This window comes from Macaca nemestrina, chromosome 12, assembly GCF_043159975.1.
Source record: "Macaca nemestrina isolate mMacNem1 chromosome 12, mMacNem.hap1, whole genome shotgun sequence".
NCBI lineage: Eukaryota > Metazoa > Chordata > Mammalia > Primates > Cercopithecidae > Macaca > Macaca nemestrina.
Window position 1 is genome coordinate 123,655,007 of NC_092136.1, and position 25,215 is coordinate 123,680,221.

A 25,215-nucleotide genomic window follows, 5' to 3' on the forward strand; every position below is an offset into this window, starting at 1 on the left:
TCGATAGTGCTGAGGATGAGAAACCGAAGCTGAATTTAATTTTATGTAACATGTCTAAGACCACGACAATAGAAATAAAATATTTTCAGATAAACATAAAGTTTGCTGAATGAATCTAGGATTATAAAGTGCACATGGAGGTTCATATTTTAAAAATGCCCGTTTTTTCAAATTGATCTATAGATTTGATACTATTCCAAATAAAATCCCAGCGTTTGATTTTGCAGCTATGGACACATGGATTTTAAAGTGTGGACTGAAATGGAATGAGGCCCAAAATCGTCAAGACTCTCTTGAAGAAATAAAGGATAACTGAAAGATTGACAACACTCGTTATCAGAACTTGTGGCAAAGCTGTAGTAACTCAGAGAGTGTTGTTTTTGTATGAGGCTAGACAAATAGAAAAATGGAAATGAATACAGGGTAAAGAAATAGACTGATGCATATACGTATGACAAAGATGACACTGCAAAGCAATAAAGCATGATTGCTTTCTTCAATAAATTATTTTGGGGTATCCGGGTATTGAGAATAAAAAAATTATTTTTTGGAATAATTTTTGGAAGTTCTGGCCAGAAATTGTTATTCACAGAATATATTACTATCCAGCAATGATAATGAATGATCTACCACTACATATGTAATGGTTTATGCACTTCATATATTTGCATGTATTTTTTTATGTTTGTTAAGATCCTATTTCATACTATACACATAAAAAACTCAATTATAGTAGATAGGAGATATAAATGTGGTGAACTGTATGACATTTGTTTAGGTAAGAGACTTTTTAGTAATGTAAAATCTTCTTGGAAAAAAATTAATTTAAAAATATATTTTAAATTTATTTTTTATTGTTGTATTTTAAGTTCTGGTGTACATGTGCACAACGTGCAGGTTTGTTACATAGGTATACATGTGCCATGTTGGTTTGCTGCACCCATCAACTTGCTGGTTACATTAGGTATTTCTCCTAATGCCATCCCTCCCCTAGCCCTCCACCCCGCAAAGGTCCTGGTGTGTGATGTTCCCCTCCCTGTGTCCATATGTTCTCATTGTTCAACTCCCACTTATGAGTGAGAACATGCGGTGTTTGGTTTTCTCTTCTTGTGTTACTTTGCTGAGGATGATAGTTTCCAGTTTCATCCATGTCCCTACAAAGAACATCAACTCATCCTTTTTTATGGCTGCATAGTATTCCATGATGTATATGTGCCACATTTTCTTTATCCAGTCTATCATTGATGGAAATTTGGGTTGGTTCCAAGTCTTTACTATTGTGAACAATGCTGCAATAAACATATGTGTGCATGTGTCTTTATAGTAGCAGGATTTATAACCCTTTGGGTATATACCCAGTAATGGGATTGCTGGGTCAAATGGTGTTTCTAGTTCTAGATCCTTGAGGAATCACCACACTGTCTTCCACAATGGTTGAACTAATTTACACTCCCACCGACTGTAAAAGCATTCCTATTTCTCCACATCCTCTCCAGCATCTGTTGTTTCCTGACTTTTTAATGATTGCCATTCTAGCTGGCATGAGATGGTATCTCATTGTGGTTTTGATTTGCATTTCTCTAATGACCAGTGATGATATGCATTTTTTGCAAAAAAAAATTAAATAAAATAAACAAACAGAGGAAGCCAACCATAAAAATAATACATGAGACTAAAGTCATTACATTTTAAAATCGAAATTTTGCCACTCATTTTCTGTGTTGATAATATAATAAAACTAGAGGTTAATAAGCAAAGTATAACAGAGAATACAAACATAATTGGGAACGTAAACCTAATTTTTTAAGAAGAAACCCACTTCAGTTAATGAGGTAATTACAACTATAATCTCAAATTATATAGAAAATAAAAACATCCTTATGTCACCCATAAAATAAAATTAATTTCAGATGAAGTAAAGATTTAAATGAAGGAAAAAAACCTTAAAGCACTAAATATTACGTAAGTGAAAACTGATAAACCTGTGTGCAAGACGACGGTTTTGTTTTTTGTTTGTTTGCTTGTTTGTTTTTGAGATAGGGTCTGGCTCTGTTGCTCAGGCTGGAGTGCTGTAGCACCATCTCGGCTCACTGTAACCTTGGTCTCTTAGGCTCCAGTGATCCTCCCACCTCAGCCTCCTGAGTAGCTGGGTCTATAGTCACTCACCACCATGGCTAGCTAATTTTTGTATTTTTTGTAGAGACAGGGTTTCACCATGTTGGAGCCCAGGTTGGTCTCCAACTCATGGGCTCAAGTGATCTGCCTGCCTTGGCCTCCCAAAGTGCTGGGATTATAGGTGTGAGCCACCAAGATTGGCCAATAAAATCCTACTAAAATGCTGACATCAGAAAACATAGTAAATTAATTTATAAAATTTCCTAGAACAGTAAACATATCTATACAAATTTAAAAATATTTAAATGGTGATAAATTTGAAAGTACATTTTACCTTACAGTGAAACACAAATTAATGTTTTCAATTTGTAAAACTTCAGATAAATCAATAAGATAAAAACTATTACCACAAAAAAAGCAATGAATAAAGATTCTAAAAAGTTAATCTTCAAAAGGAGATGTGCACATGAAATATCAAAAGTGTTTATTCAGGCTTGTAAAAGCAATGAAAATTATGACAGCTATAATATCTCATGATTACTACACAATTGGGATATAATTATGTTAGGTAGGTAGATCTCTGGGGAAAAGCCACCCTGGAACTGTAAACAACAGAAAAAGTTCGGGAGTTTGGATCTTTTGAACCACCATGCAAAGATGGTGAATGAGACAGTGAGGCTGAACTGGAGAGCACCAACAAATTTTCCAGGATCGATATGGATCATGGAAAATTTTGAGTTGAGAGTGAGCAGTTGGGAGTGTCTCTCAATTACTGGTGAGGGAAAAGAATAAGTCAGTCCTCCTTCTTTCTTCATATGTATAAATATGGGTTCCAGAAAGACGCTGGGCTCTTCTCAGGAGGGTTCAAATAAGAAGCACTAAGGAAATGCATGCATGCTTCTGAGGAACTTTCCATCGGTCTCTTCCTGTTGTTTTGTGCTCATCAAGGGAACTCAAAATCCCAAGAGCAATTCCATCTTCTGAGACATAAATCAAGTTAAGTTCCTACCCATGTTCATTTGCATTCCCTGCACTTCCACGAGTTTGGTCCTTGAATAGAAAGGGACCACTCTTTCTTAACACCATGTATCTGTTCTGTGAGTGGTATCTTGCAAACTTGGCACCTGTACCCAGCATATGGAAAGTGACAAACTGGGGCAAAAACTCAGATGAGTTTTACTATTGAAATGAATCACATACTATAAGGTGAGTTCTTAGAAATGTAGATTTAACTTATTTTCTCGCTTTCCCTCTTTTATCTCAAACTTCCATTCAGACAATTAGAGAATTGTTAAGACTTTGTTATAAAATCAGTTAGATAGTTAGATAGACAGATGGATAGAGACAAAGTCACTACATATACTACTATACACCAATATTCAAGTCAAACATTGACCCTGTGGATTGAAACTCTTGCTTTAGATCTCAGGCTACGTTAGACTTCATGGGATGAGCATTTTCACATTCCATCAAAACCGATCATGAAGCTCTGCTGCGGATTGGTCCTCTTGGTACCGTAGAAATTTCAAAGTAATGCTGGTTCCATTTTAAAAGTTCTGATATGCATGCTGGTGATTACAGGAGCCTCCTTTCTGCTATTTATTTACATATTTGACAAACCTTATTTTAATGTAGCTTAAGCCATATTCCCTGGAGGTATTTCCTCTGGGCTTTGAGAAGAGCAGAGACTATAGTTTCTCTTATATTGATGAACAAGTTTCATAGTGTTCTCCTACTGAACAATCAGTAAGAATCCTGAACTAATACAACATTTTGTATGAAGTAAAAAATTTTACTTCTGCCTCAATTTCCATTATACAGAATCCCAGCTTCTCTTGACATCAAGGTGACATAGGCCCCTCTTCTTGCATTGGTCCATTTTTTCCTGTCTCAGGTTCTAGGTCTTAATTAAGAGGCACAGACTTGATGGAATGGTCTTCTTTTGTGAGATCATTCATTACCTGGATTTGTGAGAATGAGGAGTAGAGGAAGATGGTGGGGGGCCAACATGTGATATCTGACAAAGTTAATGTTGGAATATATTTAGAAACCTAGGGTAGGAGGAGTACGCAAGACAGCTGGCACCTACCCAGTAGGTTGTGTTTGGGAGAGCACATATGAATGCCATGTTCTCAGAATCACATAGGAAGTGTTCTAGGGTAACAGAAATGGGGGTGGGGAAAGTCATGCATGAAGCTTGGTGCTCTCTGGATCATTTGGGAGGTGGGAGGATGTGGGAATCCCACTACAGAGTTATGCTGAGATTCTTACCTGCTCTGAGAGACCTAGGAGAAGCCCTTTAAAAGCAGGCAGCAGTGAGGACATCAATAACAGTATCAGGCATACGATAGTACAAAAAGACCTAGCTCTTAGATTCAGAAGGATGCTCTGAAAACACTAAAAGAATATATGTACTCTCTTTCTCTCTAAGATCAAAAACAGCAATTCTGTAATACTGCCGCAAGGCACAATGTGGTAAGACTCACTGTCATTTATTGAGCAGTTATTACCTGCCAGTCACAGTACTTCGTGCTTTAAATGTATCATCTTATTTAATGCTTATAATTTCTCAGTGAGGCAGGTGATGTTAGTAATGCCAAATAACATAAGAGGAAACTAGAAAATGATTTACTTGTACTGTTCAGTTTTCAAATATTCCTTGCTACTAATGATTAAATTCTTCGTGTTTTTTTTTTTTTAAGTTTTCCCATGAGCAAGCAGCAAAAATAGAATGTGGTGGGTAGAATTCCAAGCAGCCTTCAAGACTCTTGCCCATTGGTATACACTTTCTATTTAATAACCTTTTTTGAGTATGCCTGGGACCTGTTAATAAGATGAGATATCACCCCTTTGACTGCATTACATAACATTATATAACATTTTGTTATAGCAAACTGGAGAGAGTTTATCTTGTTGGTTTCAAAGAAGTAGCCTGTCGTGTTCTAAGAAGACCAAGTAGCTAGGACTTTCTAGGACCTAGGGTGACCACTATAAGCTGACAGTGATATGTCCTGCCAACAAACAGCAAGAAAACTGGGACCTCAGGCCTAAAACTACAAGGAATTGAATCATGCACACAACCCCCTTAAGGTTGGAAGATGATTCCCAGACTCAGATGAGATTGCAGCCCCTGGTGATACGTTGATTAAAACCTGGTGAGACCCTGAACGAGGAACCCAGCTGACCTGACCCTGACCCACAGAGAAGGTGAGACAATAAATTTGCATGTTTTATGCCAGTAAGTTTGTGGTAATTTATACACCCATTGAAATCTAGACAATGTGTTTCTTCTAATTTATTCTGCACGTGTCTCTCTCTCTCTGTGTGTATGTGTGTGTGACATGTGTGTGACATGTGACACACACATACACACACACACACACACAGAGAGAGAGAGAGAGAGAGAGAGAGAGAGAGAGAGAGAGAGAAACTAGGAAATCACTTCATTAGCTTTATGAAGGAAGCTTTGTAAAAAGTAAAGTCCAGGAAAACTCCAAATTGTCTACCTGGTGTTCACATAGAGAATGGATTCTCAGTTATCAATTAATTGGTAAATGCTGGGTGCTCTTTATATCCCCAAAGGGTGAGAGACCAAGGGTGAGGAGAAATGTCTAACACCAGCCTCGTGACTGAGTTCATCCTCATGGGCCTTCCTCATGCCCCAGCGCTGGACGCCCCACTCTTTGGAATCTTCCTGGTGGTTTATGTGCTCACTGTGCTGGGGAACCTCCTCATCCTGCTGGTGATCAGGGTGGATTCTCACCTCCACACCCCCATGTACTCCTTCCTCACCAACCTGTCCTTCATTGACATGTGGTTCTCCACTGTCACGGTGCCCAAAATGCTGATGACTTTGGTGTCTCCAAGCGGGAGGACTATCTCCTTCCACAGCTGTGTGGCTCAACTCTACTTTTTCCACTTCCTGGGGAGCACCGAGTGTTTCCTCTACACGGTCATGTCCTATGATCGCTACCTGGCCATCAGTTACCCGCTCAGGTACACCCGCATGATGAGTGGGAGCAGGTGTGCCCTCTTGGCCACCAGCACTTGGCTCAGTGGCTCCCTGCACTCTGCTGTCCAGACCATATTGACTTTCCATTTGCCCTACTGTGGACCCAACTGGATCCAGCACTACTTCTGTGACGCACTGCCCATCCTGAAACTGGCCTGTGCAGACACCTCAGCCAATGAGATGGTCATCTTTGTGAACATTGGGGTAGTGGCCTTGGGCTGCTTTCTCCTGATAGTGCTGTCCTATGTGTCCCTTGTCTGTTCCATCCTGCGGATCCGCACCTCAGAGGGGAGACTCAGAGCCTTTCAGACCTGTGCCTCCCACTGTATCGTGGTCCTTTGCTTTTTTGTTCCCTGTGTTGTCATTTACCTGAGACCAGGTTCCAGGGACGTCATGGATGGAGTTGTGGCCGTTTTCTACACTGTGCTAACACCACTTCTCAACCCTGTAGTGTACACCCTAAGGAACAAGGAAGTGAAGAAAGCTGTGTTGAAACTGAGAGACAAAGTAGCATATTCTCAGGAAGAATAGATACTAGGAAGTAGATACACTAGTTTGTTTTAAAATAGTAATATAATTTAGTTATTCATGTGAAATTGATTATATGTATAGTTCTCAGTGTTAAACATTATTCCAAAACACCTGCACAGTTATAATTCTTCCACAAATTTTCTAAGAGAGTTTTAACATCACAGCTAGACTTGTATTTATGAGGAATATGCTTATATTCTGATTTATTGATTCATTTCTCATCAATAGGTTCATATTAATTTAAAAAAATATTTTAATCGAATCTCCAAGATAGATGGTCGAGTCATTCATGTTTACAACTTGATAAAAAGCTTTTGTGTTTTGTTTGATTTCTTGTGCACACAAACTTAACAATTTACCATTATGGAGACATTGTTCAAAAATAGCAACAAATATTTGAGGTCATTTTTCTAATTGTGGTTGTAGCTGTTCAAATTTCTTTTTGGTTTTAATGTATTTGTATATACAAATCCAAACATGTATACAAAAGAAAGTATGCAACATTTAGCCTATTGAACATACAGATTTTCACATATTTATGTATGCATATGTATCTGTCTATTTACATATACGTATCTGAAAACATTTCTAGAAACACTATTTTTAATGGGCAAAAATAGCAAGCTATTAATATTTAAATATTATCAGTGAATCAAATAGAAATTGTGTGTTCACAGAATAGATTATCATCCAGCAATGATAATGTATGATCTACAGCTACATATATAATAGTTTATGTACTTATCACTAACACCCATTTTTTTATGTTTGTTAAGATTCAATATAAAACATTAAATCTCTTAAATATCTAGATCACTTGGGGCTGTTTTGTCCCCCAGTACATTTGGTAATGTCTGGAAATATTCTTCCTTGTCACAGGCGCTGGCATCTAGTGACTAGAGGTCAGGGGTATTAAACATTCCACAGTGCACAGGAGAGACCCTCACAACAAAGCTTATGGCCAAAATGTTGATAGTGCTAAGGATGAGAAACCCAGAGCTGAATTTAATTTTAAGTAACATGTGTAAGACCACGACAATAGAAATAAAATATTTTCAGATAAATATAACATTTCCTGAACGAATTTAAGATTACAACGGGCACACAGAGACTCATATTTTTAAAATTCCAATTCTATTCAAATAGATCTATACATTCAATACTATTCCAAGTAAAATCCCAGCATTTGATTTTACAGCAATGGACGTGTGGATCCTAAAGTGTGGATTGAATAAATCCCAAAATGGTCAATATTATCTTGAAGACATAAAACTTAACTGAAATATTGACAACACTAGTTATCAAAACTTGTGACAAAGCTACGGTATCTCAGGAGTGTCGTATTTGTACGGGGTTAGACAAATAGAAAATTGTAATACAGCATACAGAAATAGACTGATACATATTTGTATGACGAAGATAACACTGCCGAGCAATAAAGCAAGATTGCTTTCTTCAATAAATTATGTTCAGGTATCTGAGTATTCAGAATAAAAAATTTAGTCTTGACCCTGTGTCATACTAGACACATAAAAGACTCAATTATAGTAGATAGGAGATATGAATGTGGTGGACTGTCTGACAGTTATTTATGTAAGAGATTTTATAGGAGTGCAAAACCCTCTTGGAAAAAAAGTAATTAAAAACATATTCTTAAAGAAAAGAAACAAACAGAGGAAGCTAATCACAAAAATAATACACGAGACTAAAGTTATTACATTTTGAAATAGAAATTTTGCCACTCATTTTCTTTGATGATAATATAATAAAACTAGAGGTTAATATATAGAGTGTAAAAGAGAATACAAAAATAATTGGGAACTTAAACCAAATTCCTTAAAAAAAATTTCAGTTAATGACGTAATTACAGCTATAATCCCAAATTATATAATCCCAAATTATATAGAAAATAAAAACATCCTTATGTCACATATAAAGTAAAATTAATTTTAGATGAAGTAAAGATTTAAATGAAGGAAAAAACTTAAAACATTAAATATTACATAAGTGAATACTGATAAACTTGTGTATAAGAAAATGGTCTCCATTTTTTTATTTTTATTTTTTATTTTGACAGGGTCTGACTCTGTTGTGCAGGCTGGAGTGCTGTGGTGTCACCTCAACTCACTGCAACCTTGGCCTCCCAGGCTCAAGTGATCCTCCCACCTCAGACTCCTGAGTAGCTGGGACTACAGGCACCCACCACCATACTTGGTTAATTTGTGTAGTTTTTGTAGAGACAGGGTTTCACCATGTTGCCCATGCTGGTCTCCAACTCCTGGGCTTAAGCGATCCACCTGCCTTGGCTCCAAATATACTGGGATTACAGGCGTGAGCCACCGCACTTGACCAAGAACATTCCTTTAAAGCAAAATACCAATATCAGAAAACATACTAGAATCAATTTATAAAATTTCCTAGAACAGTAAAAATATCTATGCAAACTTAAAAAGTATTTAAGTGATGATAAACTTCAAAGTACATTTTACCTTACAATAAAAAACAAATAGTGTTTTCAATTTGTAAAACTTCAGATAAGTCAATAAGATAAAGACTATTACCACAAAAAAAAACAATGAATAAAGATTCTAAAAAGTTAATTTACAAAAGGAGACGTAAGCATGAAATATAAAAATTGTTTACTCATGCTTGTGAAAGCAATGAAAATTATGACAGCAATAATATCTAATGATTATTTATACAATTGGGATATAGTTATGTTAGATAGGTAGATCTCTGGGGAAAAGCCACCCTGAAACTGTAAACAACAGAAAAAGCTGGGGAATTTGGATGATTAAAACCACCATAGACAGTGAGTGAGTGAGTGATGCTGAGTTGGAGAGCGCCAACAAGTGAGGACCATTATAGATTATGGAAAATTCTGAATTGAGAGCAAGCAGTTGTGAGTGTCTCTCAGTCACTGGTGAGAGAAAAGGGTAAGTCAGTTATTTCCTCTAAGGTACAAATATTGGTTCCAGGAAGACATGGGCTCGTCTCAGGAGGCTAAATAAAAAACTCTAAGGAAATGCATGCATGCTTATGAAGAACCTTTCATTGATCTCTTCCTGTTGGTTTTGTACACATCAAGGGAACCTAAAAGCTGAAGAGGAATCCTATCCTCTGAGGCATAAATCAACCTAAGTTTCTACCCATATTCATTTCCATTCCCTGCACTTCAACTAGTTTGGTCCCTAAATAGAAAAAGACCACTCCTCCTTAACACTGTATCTGTTCTTTGGGTGGTATCTTGCAAACTTAGCACCTGTACACAGCACGTGGAAAGTGACAAATTGAGGCAAAAACTCAGATGAGTTTTACTATTGAAATGAATCACATACTGTAAGATGAGTTCTTAGAAATGTAGATTTAACTTATTTTCTCCTGCTTTTCTTCTTTACTTTATCTCAAACTTCCATTCAGACCTAAGATACTCGAGAATTGTTAAGACTTTGTTATAAAATCAGTTAGGTACATAGAAAGATAGTAATTGATGGGATACATATAGAGACAAAGTTGCTATGTATACTTCTATATGCTAATATGCAGCTCAAACATTGACCCTGCAGATTGAGACTCTTGCTTCAGGTCTCAGGCTACCTTGGACTTCATTGGATGAGGATTTTCACATTTCATCAAATCTGATCATGAAGCTATTCTGGGAATTGTTCCTCCTGGTGCAGTAGAAATTTCAGAGTATCTTGGTTCTATTTTAAAAGTTCTGATATCCATATTGGTGACTGCAGTAATCTCCTTTCTGCTATTTATTTACATATTTCAAAAACTTTTGTTTGAAGTAGCTTAAGCCACATTCCCTGGAGGTATCTTCTCTGGGATTTCTGAAGAGCAGAGATCACGGCTCTTCTCACACTGGTGAACAAGTTTCATAGTGTCTGCCCACTGAACAATTAGTAAGAATCCTGAACTAAGACAACATTTTGTATTAATATTAGTATTAAGCAAAGAACCTTATTTTGGCCCCAATTTCCATTACACAGAATCCCAGCTTCTCTTGACATCAAGGTGACATAGGCCCCTCTTCTTGCATTGGTCCCGTTTTTCCTGTCTCAGGTTCTAGGTCTTAATTAAGAGGCACAGACTTGATGGAACTGTCTTCCTTGTGAGATCATTCATCACCTGGGTGTATGAGAATGAGGAGTAAAGGAAGATGGTGGAGGCAACACATAATATCTAACAAAGCCAATATTAGAGTATATTTAGAAACCTAGGGTAGAAGAAGTATGAAAGACAGCTGGCCCCTACCCAGTAGATTGTGTTCGGCAGAGCATGTATGAATGCCATGTTCTCAGAACCGCATAGGAAGTGTTCTAGGGTAACAGAAATGGGGGCGGGCGGCAGTCATGCATGAGGCTTGGTGCTCTCTGGATCATGTGGGAGGTCGTGGGAATCCCATTATGGAGTTGCGCTGAGATTCTTACCTGCTCTGAGAGGAGCCCTTTAAGGGCAGGCAGTAGTGAGGACATTAGTAACAGTATCAGGCATAAAATCGTCCACAAAGACCTTGCTCTTAGATTCAGAAGGACTCTCTGAAAACACTAAAAGAATATATGTACTCTCTTTCTCCCTAAGATCAAAACTGGAAATTCTGTAATACTGCTGCAAGGCACGATATGGTAAGACTCACTGTCATTTACTGAGCAGTTATTTCCTGCCAGTCACAGTACTTAGTACTTTATATGTATCATCTTATTTAATGCTTATAACTTCTCAGTGAGGTAGGTGACGTTAGTAATGTCAAATAACATACGAGGAAACTAGAAAATGATTTAGCTGTACTGTTCAGTTTTCAAATATTCCCAGCCACTAGCAATTAAATTCTTGGTGTTTTTTTTTTTGTTTTTTTTTTTTTGTTTTTTTTTTTTAAGTTTTCTCATGAGCAAGGAAGCAAAACTGAATGTGGTAGGTAGAATTTGCAGTAGCCTTCAAGATTCCTGCCCTCTAGTATATACTTTCTGTTTAATAACCATCCTTTGAGTATGCCTGGGACCTGTTAATACGATGGAATATCACCCCTGTGACTGCATTACATAACATTATGTAATAGTTTGTCATAGCAAACTGGAGAGAGTTTATCTCATTGGTTTTGAAGAAGACACCTGTGGTGTTTTAAGAAGGCCAAGTAGCTAGGACTTTCTTGGACCTTGGGTGACGTCAGTAGGTTGAGAGTTATATGTCCTGCCAACAAACAGCAAGAAAACTGTGATCTGAGTCCTAAACTGCAAGAAACTGAATTGTGCCAACAACCACAAGAAGCTTGGAGAATGATCCCCAGCCCCAGATGAGATTGCAGCCCTTGGTGATATGTTGATTAAAACCTGATGAGAGCTAAACAGAGGGCCCAGCTGACCTGGGCGATACAATACATTTGCATGTTTTATGCCAGTTAAGTTTGTGGTAATTTATACACCTATCGAAATATAAGACAATGTGTTTCTCCTAATTTCTTCCACATGTGTCTCTGTGTGTGCATATGTGAGACAGAGAGAGAGACTAGGAAATCACTTTATTGGTTTATAAAGGAAGCTTTGTAACAAGCAAAGTCCACGATAACTCCAGAATTATCTACCTGGTTGATGCAGTTTCCACGTAGAGAATGGATTCTCATTTCTCAATTAAGTGCTAAATGCTGCGTGCTCTTTATATCCCCAGAAGGAGAGAAACCAAGGGTGAGAAGAAATGTCCAACGCCAGCCTCGTGACAGCATTCATTCTCACGGGCCTTCCCCATGCCCCAGCACTGGACGCCCCACTCTTTGGAATCTTCCTGGTGGTTTATGTGCTCACTGTGCTGGGGAACCTTCTCATCCTGCTGGCGATCAGGGTGGATTCTCACCTCCACACCCCCGTGTACTCCTTCCTCACCAACCTGTCCTTCATTGACATGTGGTTCTCCACTGTCACGGTGCCCAAAATGCTGATGAGCTTGGTGTCCCCAAGCAGCAGGGCTATCTCCTTCCACAGCTGTGTGGCTCAGCTCTATTTCTTTCACTTCCTGGGGAGCACCGAGTGTTTCCTCTACACGGTCATGTCCTATGATCGCTACCTGGCCATCAGTTACCCGCTCAGGTACACCAGCATGATGAGCGGGTGCTCGTGTGCTCTCCTGGCCACCAGCACTTGGCTCAGTGGCTCTCTGCACTCTGCTGTCCAGACCATATTGACTTTCCATTTGCCCTACTGTGGACCCAACCAGATCCAGCACTATTTGTGTGATGCACCGCCCATCCTGAAACTGGCCTGTGCAGACACCACAGCCATTGAGATTGTCATTTTGTGACCACAATAGTGGCCTCGGGCTGCTTTCTTCTGATAGTGGTGTCCTACGTGTCCATTATCTATTCCATCCTTCGGATCCACACCTCAGAAGGGAGATGCAGAGCCTTTCAGACCTGTGCCTCCCACTGCATCGTGGTCCTTTGCTGCTTTGGTCCTGGTCTTTTCATTTACCTGAGACCAGGCTCCAGGAAAGCTGTGGATGGGGTTGTGGCCATTTTCTACACTGTGCTGACGCCCCTTCTCAACCCTGTTGTGTACACCCTGAGGAACAAGGAGGTGAAGAAAGCTCTGTTGAAGCTGAAATACAAAGTAGCACATTCTCAGAGCAAATAAACACTAGGGAATAAATACCCTCATTTTTTCAAAATTAACACTAAAATTCATTATTAACATGAATTTTATTGCATGAATACCCCATTCTGAGTGTTAAACATTATTCAAAACTACTGGCTCAGGAATATTTGCTTCACAGAGATTTCTAAGGAATTGTAAAGTCACAATTAGATTTCTTTTAGTTATGATGAATGTGCATATATTCTGAATATGGACTTGTTTCCTGCAATAGGCTAATTTTCCCCTTTTACAAAAATAAATATTCCAATTTAATCTCGGATACCAGGTTGAGTTATTCATATGTCCTAGTTGGTAATATGTTGAAATATTTTGGTTTATTTCTTATGCACACAAACCAAGGAATCTGAAATCATAGGGATATTGTTCAATGAGAGCAACAAATATCAGAGGTCATTTACTCACGGCTGCGGCTGTGCAAATGCCTTCTTAATATTTTTTGCACTTGTGCCTTTGTGTGTGTGTGCTTGCACGTGTGCTTGCTTGTGAAAGTGGGTTTCAAAGTGTTAATTCTCCTTCCCAGCATATCTTGTCCCTGGTTATCGCTCTTGCGTTAAAAAAGTCTTAATCTTCCCATCAGCCTTTTATCATTTAAGCAGGACTGCTAGGACCAGCTCTGGCACTAACGTGTGCCTTTCAATAACTAGGGCCATTGCCATCTTGCAAGAGCCCTTCAAATTTTTTCAGGAGGAAGTTAACAGCACATACCTCGAGTTGCACTCATATATTCTGACTTTGAATTCCCTGTTCTACCTAACCAGATACCTATAGTTAGCACAAAGCAGGGACGCTGAGTCCTCTTCCTGCAGACAGTCGTGGCTGGTCATGCTGTCCAGATAGCTCCTTTCACAACGCTCTTAGTGTCTTGGAAATTCAGTCACACCAAACTCCAGTTGCACCTGCTTCAGGGCAGGGATGTCCCACACTACAGAGTAGGACAAATTGTGTTTGCTGTTTAGAAAGTAGAAAAATAGGTACGGCATGGTGGCTTATGCCTGTAATCCCAGAACTTTGGGAGGTCGAGGCAGGCGGATCATGAGGTCAGGAGTTCGAGACCAGCCTGACTAATATGGTGAAATTCTGTCTGTGCTAAAAATATAAAACTTAGCTAGACGTAGTGGCGCGCGCCTGTAATCCCAACTACTCAGGAGGCTGAGGCAGGAGAATCCCCTTATACATATTCCATGTATAAGTGAGATCATACAGTATTTGTCTTTCTATATCTGGCTTATTTCACTAAGCTTAATGTCCTCCAGGTTCATCCATGTTGCCTCAAATGACAGAATTTCCTTTTTTTAAGGCATAATAATGTATGTATATGAGTACCACATTTTCTTTATCTATTAATCTGTTTATGGCCACTTAGTTTATTTCCATATCTTGGCTATTGTTAATAATTCCAAAATGAACATGAAAGTACAGACATCGCTTCAACATAATGATTTGTTTTCTTTTGGATATATACCCAGAAGTGGAATTCCTGTAAAATATGGCAATTCCATTTTTAATTTTTTGAGGAACATCCATACTGCTTTCTGTAATGGCTGTGCCAATTTTTCATTGCTACAAGCAATATACAAAGATTCTCTTTTTTCCCTACATCTTTGCCAACATGTATTATCTTTCGACTTTTTAATAAGAGCCATCCTGATAGGTGTGAGGTGACATTTCATTATAATTTTGGTTTGTACTTCTGTGATGATTAATGATGTTGAGCATCTTTTCATATACCTTTTGGCCATTTGTATGTTTTCTTTGGAAAAAAAGTCTATCTAACTCCTTTGCCCATTTTGTGTTTAGGTTATTTGTTTTTGTTTTATTTATTTGTTTTCCTTTTTCTACTGAGTTTGTGAGTTCTTTACATATTTTGAATATTAATCTTTTATCAAACACATAGTTTCTCAGTACTTTTTCCCACTTCGTAGGCTGCCTTTTCATTTTCTTGATTATTTCCTTTGCTGTGAAGAAACTTTTTAGTTTGATACAGTCCCACTTAATCATGCTAAATGTAATTATTCTAGCTTAAATAAGCGGTAAAATAGTAAACAGTGTTAAGCTTGTGAATGCTAGACATTTTATAAGGATTATATCAGTTTAATCACTACAAGAACCTAGAAGATAACACTGTTATCCAAATTCACACAATTAGTGAGGAATATAGTCAAAGTTTAATTCCAGACTATCTGGCACCAAGATCCAAGGTGTTAACCTCTATGCTACATTGTTATCACAAATTCAAGAACTTTCTGTTTTAGGGGGGAGGGAGAGGGCAAGATTAATAAATATCAAGAATCATAGACATAACAAAGCACTTATTTTTCTATAGCTACATATATTTTATATATCAAGGTGGATTTTTAAATTACCTTTTCCCCATATAATATAAAAGGCATCTTATCCACTCTTCTAGCTCCACCTGACTTCAATTCTAAATACCTCATCAGACTGCATCATCCCGTCTGCTTTCATATGTGCTCCACATTAAGCTTCAGACTCCTCAAAGAAAAATTCTGTATTAGTGCTATAGTAATTAATTTATATGAATCTCTGTCTGTTTTTTCTAGAACATTTCTCTGACTTCTGACCCCTTTCATCTCCATAAATGTTTACTTACTTTCTCAGGGACCCATCTTCTGATCCTCACTCATTACATTAGATATCGCTCCAAAACAGATGACTTCCTTTTTTTCCACCAAGTTCCGACTTTCATGATTTGAATTCATAATAGTTTTAGTTTGCTAGATATTTCTATTTGGGTATAATGCTATTGCTTCACACTCCACATGTCTAAAACAAAACCTTTTATTTTCTCCTCTGCAGCTCCATTATTTGTCTTTTATATGCCATGATAAACCTAATAAAAGATACCCTGAAACTTGGAGGCCCTGCCTATAATCCTCCCTCAGACATTTCTTCTTCAGGCAATGGGAAAAGGGGTAAGAGAAAGGATAAAGAAGAGGACAAGGGTGGTGGGATGCCATGAAACATTAGTAAAAGCTCTAGAAAAGAAGAGCTAATGTTAATACTTCAATAATGAATCTTTTACATTATTAAATAATAATTAGGGCAACATCATTTTATAAATACTTTATTGCATTATTATTATGCTCTCAGATCCATTAGTACTATTTTCTAAAGAGAAAAAGAAACAAAGGAATCAAAATTGATGTTTGCATTTCATACAGGGTATGAAAAAACTCAGCAAATATTTCACCACATTATACTATGTTTTGATGTATTCTCTTGGGTTTTTCCTCAAAATAGCAGCTCTGAACTGAGAGGTTATCCACAGAGGTTCATTATTAGTGGTGTCATTTCTCTGTTAACTTGTATTTCTAAAATATTGTATGGATGTGGAAATGATGTATCTGATTGATTCCCTGGAGCTACATTTTTCTGCTTTAATTAGTAGTTGAAAAGAGTTTAAATTATAAAAGGTAAATAGCTAATACCTAAGAAGAATCTGGTTCAAATTCTAAATGAATAGGGTAATTTTTATCACCATCCCAAAGCTGATACTTGTTTATCAGTTCAGTCCTTTTTTCTCAATTAATTAATCAATGCAATCATTCCTTCAACCATTTCAATTAGATTGACTACTATGTTTCTGGCATAGAAGATACAGAACTTCAAGACATGATTTATGTTCCAGAACTCTAGAGTCCAGTGCAAAGCACATAAGTGAACAGATGGACTTCAAAGTGTCATAAAGTGTATGTGAGGCACTATAGTAAACCACGTGTCATCTAACACAGATTAAGTAACGGAGTGAACCACTATCTGAAGGTTCAGAGAATTACACATACAAATAACAAAGGCCCTCCCTGATTAAATAATTTATTATAATTAATATGTACACTATAAATAATATAAACTTGATTAAAGTTCATTTGTTTTGAGGTGTACCCCAGGTTCACGGAGCTTTCATTTTCCATGCCAAATCTTCCTGTATTTGAATCTGAATTCTAACAAGAGGAAAATTGAGCAGAAGATGCTAAAACCAAAGTTTTGCACATGTTCTTTTATTTCTTCATAATCTCAATGTTCATCCAATGCATACATTTTGGCCAGGACCTCCATGTCTCTGCAGGTAGAGAGGAGGGAGTTTTACACTGACTGCATTAAGATGTTTACAGTGTAACTAAATTTTTCTCACACAGTGGGAAACATTGTTTAAAATCTAAAAGTAAAAAAGATATCTCTTCCTTGAAGGGTAAAAGAGGGGGACATTTTCAAGACAATTGTTATCATACCCTAATTCAAAGTTATCATTGGCAAAATATTTTAATGGACTTTATTTTCAGATTTAGGGCATCCATACTATCAAAATAACCAGGGACCATTCCTACTAAATCAAAAAGGACATTCGTGAGACCCTAAAGGTTCAATATCACCTTATCCATCTAATGCATCCACGGTCAGTGGAAGCAGTGGAAAGCCATAATGGAATTTTGAACACTTGATTGAGATTTGTGCAGCCACAAGTCAGGAGTGGTCAGATATATTGATGACAGCACTTAGAATCATTAGATACAAATAGAAAAGAGAGACTCTGCTGAAGTGAAATATTAATAGATAAGACATATGAGACTTTCTATTACTCCTCTAAAGGCAGCCCCCTGGCTAGTTATGTGTTCACATGTTTGATTTTGTGGTCTTAGAGTATTTCAAAGGATTAATGAAGTGTGTTGAGCCATTTACAGGTACATGAAGCTCTAAAAATCAACATGCAAGAACAATGCTGTAATCATTTGACAAAGGCCATCCTAAGTTCTGTTTAGCACTTAGAATGCAATACACAAGGATTGCTGATACACTTTTCTTGTGTTCAGAAACGTTCATGGTAGACTCCAAGAATTTGTTGCCATTACAAGTCAATTTCTATCCAGCTGGCATGATTTTAAACTTAACTAAGACTTGTTGACAAATGGGAGAAATCTCGAGACCATGACGGAGTTTTTCCCTTCTGTTACAGTGTTTTCTATCTTTAGCATTTCCTTTTGATTCTTAGAGTTTTCAACTCTCTGCTCACATTACCCATCTGTTCTTTTATGACTTTTATTTTTTCTATTAGACTTTTTAACGTATTTTACACTCCCTCTCTGATAATTCTAACATCTATGTCATATGTGGAACTGTTTCTGATGATTGTTTTATCTCTTTAGATTAGGCTGTTTTTCTTTTTTTAAGAATTTTATTTATATACATTTATGGACTACAAGCGTAATTTTGTCACGTGGATAGATTGCATAGTGGTGAAATCAGGGCTTCTAGGGTGTCTACCACCAGAAAAATGTATATTGTAGCCATTAAATAACTTATTGTCACTCACCCCCCTCATCTCTCCACCCTTTTGAGTCTCAGTTATCTATTATTCCACCCTCTACATTCTCGTGTACACAATGTTTAGCTCCCACTTATAATTAAGAACATGTAGTATTTGTCTTTCTGTGACTAATTTGTTTTACTTAAGGTAATGGCCTTGGCTGGGCACAGCGGCTCACTCCTGTAATCCCAGGACTTTGGGAGGCCAAGGCCTGCGGATCACGAGGTCAGGAGATCAAGACCAACCTGGTTAACACGGTGAAACCCTGTCTCTACTAAAAATACAAAAAATTAGCCGGGCCTGGTGGTGGGTGCCTGTAGTCCCAGCTACTCGGGAGGCTGAGGCAGGAAAATGGCAAGAACCCAGGAGGCAGAGCTTGCAGTGAGCCGAGATTGTGCCTCTGCACTCCAGCCTGGGTGACAGAGCAGCGAGACTCTGTCTCAAAAAAAAAAAAAAAAAAAGATAATGGTCTTGAGCTCTATCCATATTGCTGCAAAAGGAATTATTTTATCCTTTTTGTGGCTAAATAGCATTTCATGGTGTATATATACACATTTTCTTTATCCAATCATTCATTGATGGAAACAGGTTGATTACATATCTTACCTCTTGTGAATAGTGCTGTGAAAAACATACAGGGGCAGGTATGTTTTGGATATAATGAATTCTTTTCCTTTGGGTAGATACCCAGTAGTGGAACTGCTAGATCAAATGGTAGTTCTATTTTTAGTTCTTTGAGAAATCTCCACACTGTTTTCCATAGAGGTTGCACTAATTTACATTCCCACCAACAGTGTGTAAGTGTTCCCTTTTCTCTATAGCCTTGCCAACATCTGTTATTTTTTATCTTTTTAATAATGGTGATCCTGACTGATTTTGTGGCTTTAATTTGCATTTCTGTGATGATTATTGATGTTGGCCATTTTTTATGTGCCTGTTAACCACTTATATGTTTTCTTTTGAAAAATGTCTGTTCATTACCAACTTTTTAATGAGATAATTTGCTTTTTGTAGTTGTTGAGTAATTTTAGTTCTTTGTAAATTCTGGATATCCGTCCCTATTGGATGCATAGTTTGCAAATATTTTCTTGCATTCTGTTCTTTCTGTTGATTGTTTCTTTTGCTGTGCAGAAACTTTTTAGTATAAGTCTTATTTGTCAATTTTAGTTTTTGTTGCCCATGCTTTTGAGGTCTTAGTCATGAATTTTTGGCCTAGACCAATGTCCAGAAGAGTTTTCCCGAGGTTTTCTAGCATTTTTATAGTTTCAGTAGACTGTGCTTTTCTTTCTTACCTTTTAGCATGTCTTATAATTTTTTGTTGAAATCTAGACATGTTGTGTCAGGTAATAGGAACTGAGATAAATAGACAATTAGAAGGAAGATTTATGGTAATCTAATCTGGCTAGAAGTTGGACTGTGTTTCATGTTTGTAGGGACCAAAGGCTTCAAATTCCTCTAGTATCTTGTTTTGCCTTGCCCATTTACTTTATGTATCCTTAAGTATTAGTCCTCAAAGAGAGTCTGTGACTAGTAACTCTTTCCGTTCTTCAACTCTTTTATTTACTGTTATTTACTGGAGCCCTGATGGTGTGATTGTAAGATCTGAGGGAGGAGCATTGTCCTGTAAACTTCTGATTCAATGCTTGTGTTTTCAGTGGGCCTGTCTTTAGAACTGTGACCTTCACAAGTGTTTTCATAAGTACCTCCCATCCCAATTCCCTGTTTCTCCCATTCTCCTCTCCAGCTACTTTCAATATTCCCAATCTAATTCCTCTAAAACTGACCCGCTTAACATGTTTTCCCCTTTAAGTAAGACAGGAGGGCTATAAGAGTCAAACTCAAGTAGGAGAAATGCCCTTCCCCCATTTGGGATAAGAATCTGACAAAGCCTTTGCGCAGAGAACAGACATCTGTTGTAGAGGAAGCTCTGGGTATGTTTCACAATGATTACCTATCCCCTAACTCTACCAGAGCCAAGAGGGAATTATTTTATTTATTTATTTTTAGCTTTTCACGATAGGAAACTGGAGGAATTAGTGGGGTTCATGAAGGTAGAGTTCATAAACGTGTAGGACCCCACCTCAGATAAATTGACCCTTTTAGCTTTTTTATGAGTAGACATTTTAAAAATGTCCTTTATATTTCTGATAATACTTCTTACTTGAAAGTACACTTTATTTGCTGATAATGAAGTCATATTAGTTTTTTTCCTAGTTTTTTCTTGGAATAAATTTTCTGCCCTTTAACTTTCTGTGTGTGTGTGTATGTGTGTGTATTTGTATTTAGTGTCATTTCTTTTAAACCAGATATAATTAGATGTTGCTTCTTTTATAAGCTGTCTGTTTTATTTATTTGTCTTTTATTTGTAGTGCGTTATTATACCTGTAATAGTCTAATATTTTGTGGTTTTCTATTCTTAAATTACATTCCTTTCTCTTTATTCATGTTTCTCAATCCTTTTGTATTTTTCAAAATATTTAATGTATTAATCAAGTATTTTGATTACTTTATTTCATTTTTCATTACTTTTAACTATTTTTATTTTTTATTATATTTTTGTGGTAAAGTCAATATCATTTCAATGCATTATAATCTATTTGCATTAGTACCTTACCATATCCTGAATAATCCAAGAATTTTACTTTTAGTTCCACGTAATGGTTTTATACATATTTTTAGAAATACTTTTGTCCTTTATTTAATTTCTAACAATGTTATAAACCAGACAAGATGTTACTGTTGGGGCTTTCAACAGTCAAAGATCTTCTCGTATGTTTATGTATGTATTCACCTTTTCCTGTGGTATTTATGGACTGATTTATTTTGCACTTCTATCCTTTTATCTAGGATTATTTTATTCAATTTTAGAATATCTTTTAGTAATTTGTATACTGTGTGACTACATTTTATACAGTTTTAAAGGGAGGTTAGGTCTATACCAGCTATTTTGTCATGGCTCTTCAGAAATAAGTTTCTCTTTTTTGTTTTTAATTTGTAGTTTGACTTTTTGCCTGCTTTTAAAAACTTTATTGGGAAAGAATTTGTTTTTAAAATGCAAAACGTTATTGAGGTACAATTTGTAACCATTTTAGGTGCACAGTCTGGTATGTTTTAACAAATGGAAGTACCTATGTATCTACCACCACAATCAAGGTAAAAACCTTTCCAGTACCACATATAATCCACCGTGTCCCTTCTCATCAGTCCTCTGTTACCTGAAGCCCCAGATAGCTACTGATCTGCTTTCTCTCACTATGGATTAGATTTGTCCTTTTTAGAGTTTCCTATGAATGGGATCCTACAGTATACACTGTCTTGTGTCTGACTTGTTTTGTTTATCCTAATTTTTTTGTTTATTTATGCATTTGTGTGTATCAGTAATGGAAATATGCCATAATCTATTACCTATTGCTTCCAGTTTGGGGATATTATTAATAAAACTGCTACATAGATTCATTTGCAAATATTTGTTAGGCATATGATTTAAACTCTCTTGGGTAAACATTAAAAAATAGATTTGTAAAGTTGAATGATAAGTTGAATGACAAATGTATATTTAACATTTTAAAAAATCGAGTTTTCTCCAAACTGGCTGTACCATGTTATATATCTACCAGAAATGCATAAAAGTTCTTATCGATCCACATTCTCAATAGTATTGATTTTAGGTTTTTAAATTTTGGTCATTTGATTATATGTGTGTGGTCTTATTATGTGTGAATTTATATTTCAGTAATGGTTAATAATGTTGAACAATTTTTCATCTTCCTGGTGGTGATTCAAATATCCTTCTTGGAGAAGCATGTGTTCAGATCTTCTGCCCATTTCTCATTGGGTTGTTTTTAATTATTAAATTGTGGTATATCTTTACAATTTTTTAATTCAGTTCTTTATTGGATATATACATTATGAATATTTATATCTAGTGTGTTTTTTGCTTACTCATTTACTTATTAATATCACTGGAAGAGCACAAATTTCCAATTTTGCTAAAGTCCAAATTTTGACCTATTTCTATGGTTCATGTTTTCTGTCCTCCTTGAGAAATCTATATCGACCCCAAGTTTACGAAAGCTTCTCTCCTACTTTTTTGTCCTAGAAATATAATAGTTTTCGCTTTCACATCTAGGTCAATAATCTCATTTAAGTTAATTTTTGTATATAAAGTGAAGTAATTGATTCAAAGTTTGGTTCTTACTCAGGGATAGACAGACTTTTAGGCATAATTTGTTGAAAGTATCACACTTTTTTCTTCAAAATGCCTTGGCACTTTGGCTAAAAGTCAACAGACTGCTATGCGTAGGTCTCTTTCTGGACTCCATATTCTGTTCCACTCGTCCACATATTATCTCCATCTTTAAACACACAGGTTTTATGCTTCTGTGCCTACTGTGTGCACTGTGTGCCTTCAGTGTGCACCTTTATTTCCCAAATCCTCAAGCGGCCCTTTTATTATTTAAATTAATCCTTTTGACACTTGATTTTCTTTCAACTTCCTTCTAGTATCCCCTCAATGCTATTAAGATCTAACCTATCAAAGGAGTTCAATAGCATCAGGGAACTGAAAGAGCAACAGTGGTGGCCCTTTCATCCTTTGCTATCTTTCATGACCATGCCATCAAGAAGCAGCTGCTTTTATAAGTACTGTCTCTGGAATTCTTTGAATTTACAACCTCTAGAAAGGTCTTTGAGTGTTATTGTGAGAAATAATACTGTAAGGAAAGGTCCAATAACAGATTTGTATAAAACTCCTGAAGGTTTCCTTTCTTGGACTTACTCGAGAAATGTAGGAGGGGTGGTGGTTACTTTTCCCTGATCTGACCTCTCTTCATGCTACTATTGAATAAGAGACGTTTCCTTCTCCATGTTAGGAAACAGATGTTTAACCGCCAGCACAAAACAAGGAATACAGTGACGAGTCCTCTTGCTTACTTAACTGTGTAGGCTTCTGCCTCTCCCAAGCTACACCTTCAACCAAATAATTTTACCTGAAACTTCCACAGGCGCTCAAACCAAACATTTCCAAAGTCAGACACTTTCATTCTACCCTAAGAACATATCCTTGTTACTTTCTCTATTTTGATAAGTTATATCACAATGGCCAAATCACATGAACTTCTCCACCAGCTTTGCTTCCTTACACAGTGGGCTCCTATTTGCCTTCCCTTTCCCTGCTCCCAATTCTCTCTGCTGTTGTCTGAACTTGGACTTTGGTGTTTTTCTTTCTTGACATACAGTCAAAAAAGCTCTTTAGTTGCTGCCCTAAAATTCACCTTCCTTCCGTCTGTCTTCCATGTTACCATCGGTTATGTCCCGAAATAAAAATACTATTATATTACAGTATTTCAATAACTCTCCAGAACTTGCAAGATAAAAATCCTTCTTCCTAGTATTGTATACAAATTTTGTCAAGATTTGTTTGATTTTTATAACTCATAAACTTATGAAGACTATACATCTTGTATATTGGGACTACAAACTTCTTAAAAGGAGGTCTTTGCCTGCTTATTTTGTTTTGTACTCATTGTACATAGGACACGATAGCCACTCAGTGTATATTTATTTATTGAATGGATAAATAGGTAGATTGAGCCAGGTTAAAATTAATTAACATACACTGGTGTTAAAACTGTATAGTATTTAACAAATACACACACATACAAGTGAGTAAAACTAGAAAAATCTGAATAAGATTTGTGGATTATAATAGTGTCAACATCCTAGTTGTGATATTACACTATAATTTTGCTAACTGTTATCATTAGGGGAAACTGAGCAAGGTATAACAAGGACTCTCACTGTGTTATTTCTTACAACTTCATGTGATTCTAAAATTATTTCAATAATGTTTTCAATTAAATAAAGATATTGACATTCATCTTATATATCTTTGTCAATAATTTACTTTCAAAATGGTTGTGTGTGATACATATTGCTACAGTATTTTGAATCCTTTAGCATCTTTCCAAGTCAAAACTAATAATGGATCTCTCCTTGGGCACCCATTGCACTTACAACATTGTAACCTGGATAATGCAACATATTTTCCCCCTTGCCAGACAATGACTTTGGTGAATGCAGAGACCTTGTCTGTTGTTTTTGTGTATCTACTGTTTAACATGTAACTTAACACCCAATAAATATCCCATAACATTTTAGGTAAACGTAAGTTAGATATAACAGTGTGATGTTACAGAGAAGTGTAAGAATCCAAGTGAATCCAATGACTAAGTAATTTTGCTTTATTTCTACCTCAGTTTTTTCCTTTGAGAAATGAGCTGAATTATATAATTGGTCCATACCAATCTGATTTCTTGGTGTGAAAACCAAGAATATACCTCTTATATTGATCATCGTGTCATGATTTACATAGGTTATGCTTACCAAGTCAGTATGTTTTTCTTCTCAATATCACTGCACAGTTTACTTAGAGTAAGATACGGAAAGTTAGCACTGAAGGAACATTCTCGCTAAAGCATCTTTGAAATGCAGCTGCTACAAACCTGAGGAGTTTGAGAAATGCTTTTCAGCTCTAGCAGCTGCCTTCTAGTTTTGTTTTTCTCTTCATGGTATGCTAGGCAGAGTTG

At 36.7% G+C, this 25,215-nt stretch overlaps 1 protein-coding gene and 1 pseudogene across 1 annotated transcript; both read left to right on the top strand.

Annotated features, from left to right (window-relative positions):
- The first annotated feature begins 616 nt into the window (after positions 1-616).
- On the top strand, positions 617-8,471 carry LOC105463395 (olfactory receptor 10G9). The gene is made up of 2 exons (XM_071075760.1): positions 617-5,322; positions 5,698-8,471. Exon 2 carries the CDS (start codon positions 5,723-5,725, stop codon positions 6,656-6,658), a length of 936 nt encoding a protein of 311 aa, XP_070931861.1. The 5' UTR covers positions 617-5,322; positions 5,698-5,722; the 3' UTR covers positions 6,659-8,471.
- A 3,631-nt stretch (positions 8,472-12,102) lies between these two features.
- On the top strand, positions 12,103-14,180 carry LOC105476314 (olfactory receptor 10G9-like; annotated as a pseudogene).
- Positions 14,181-25,215: the final 11,035 nt, after the last annotated feature.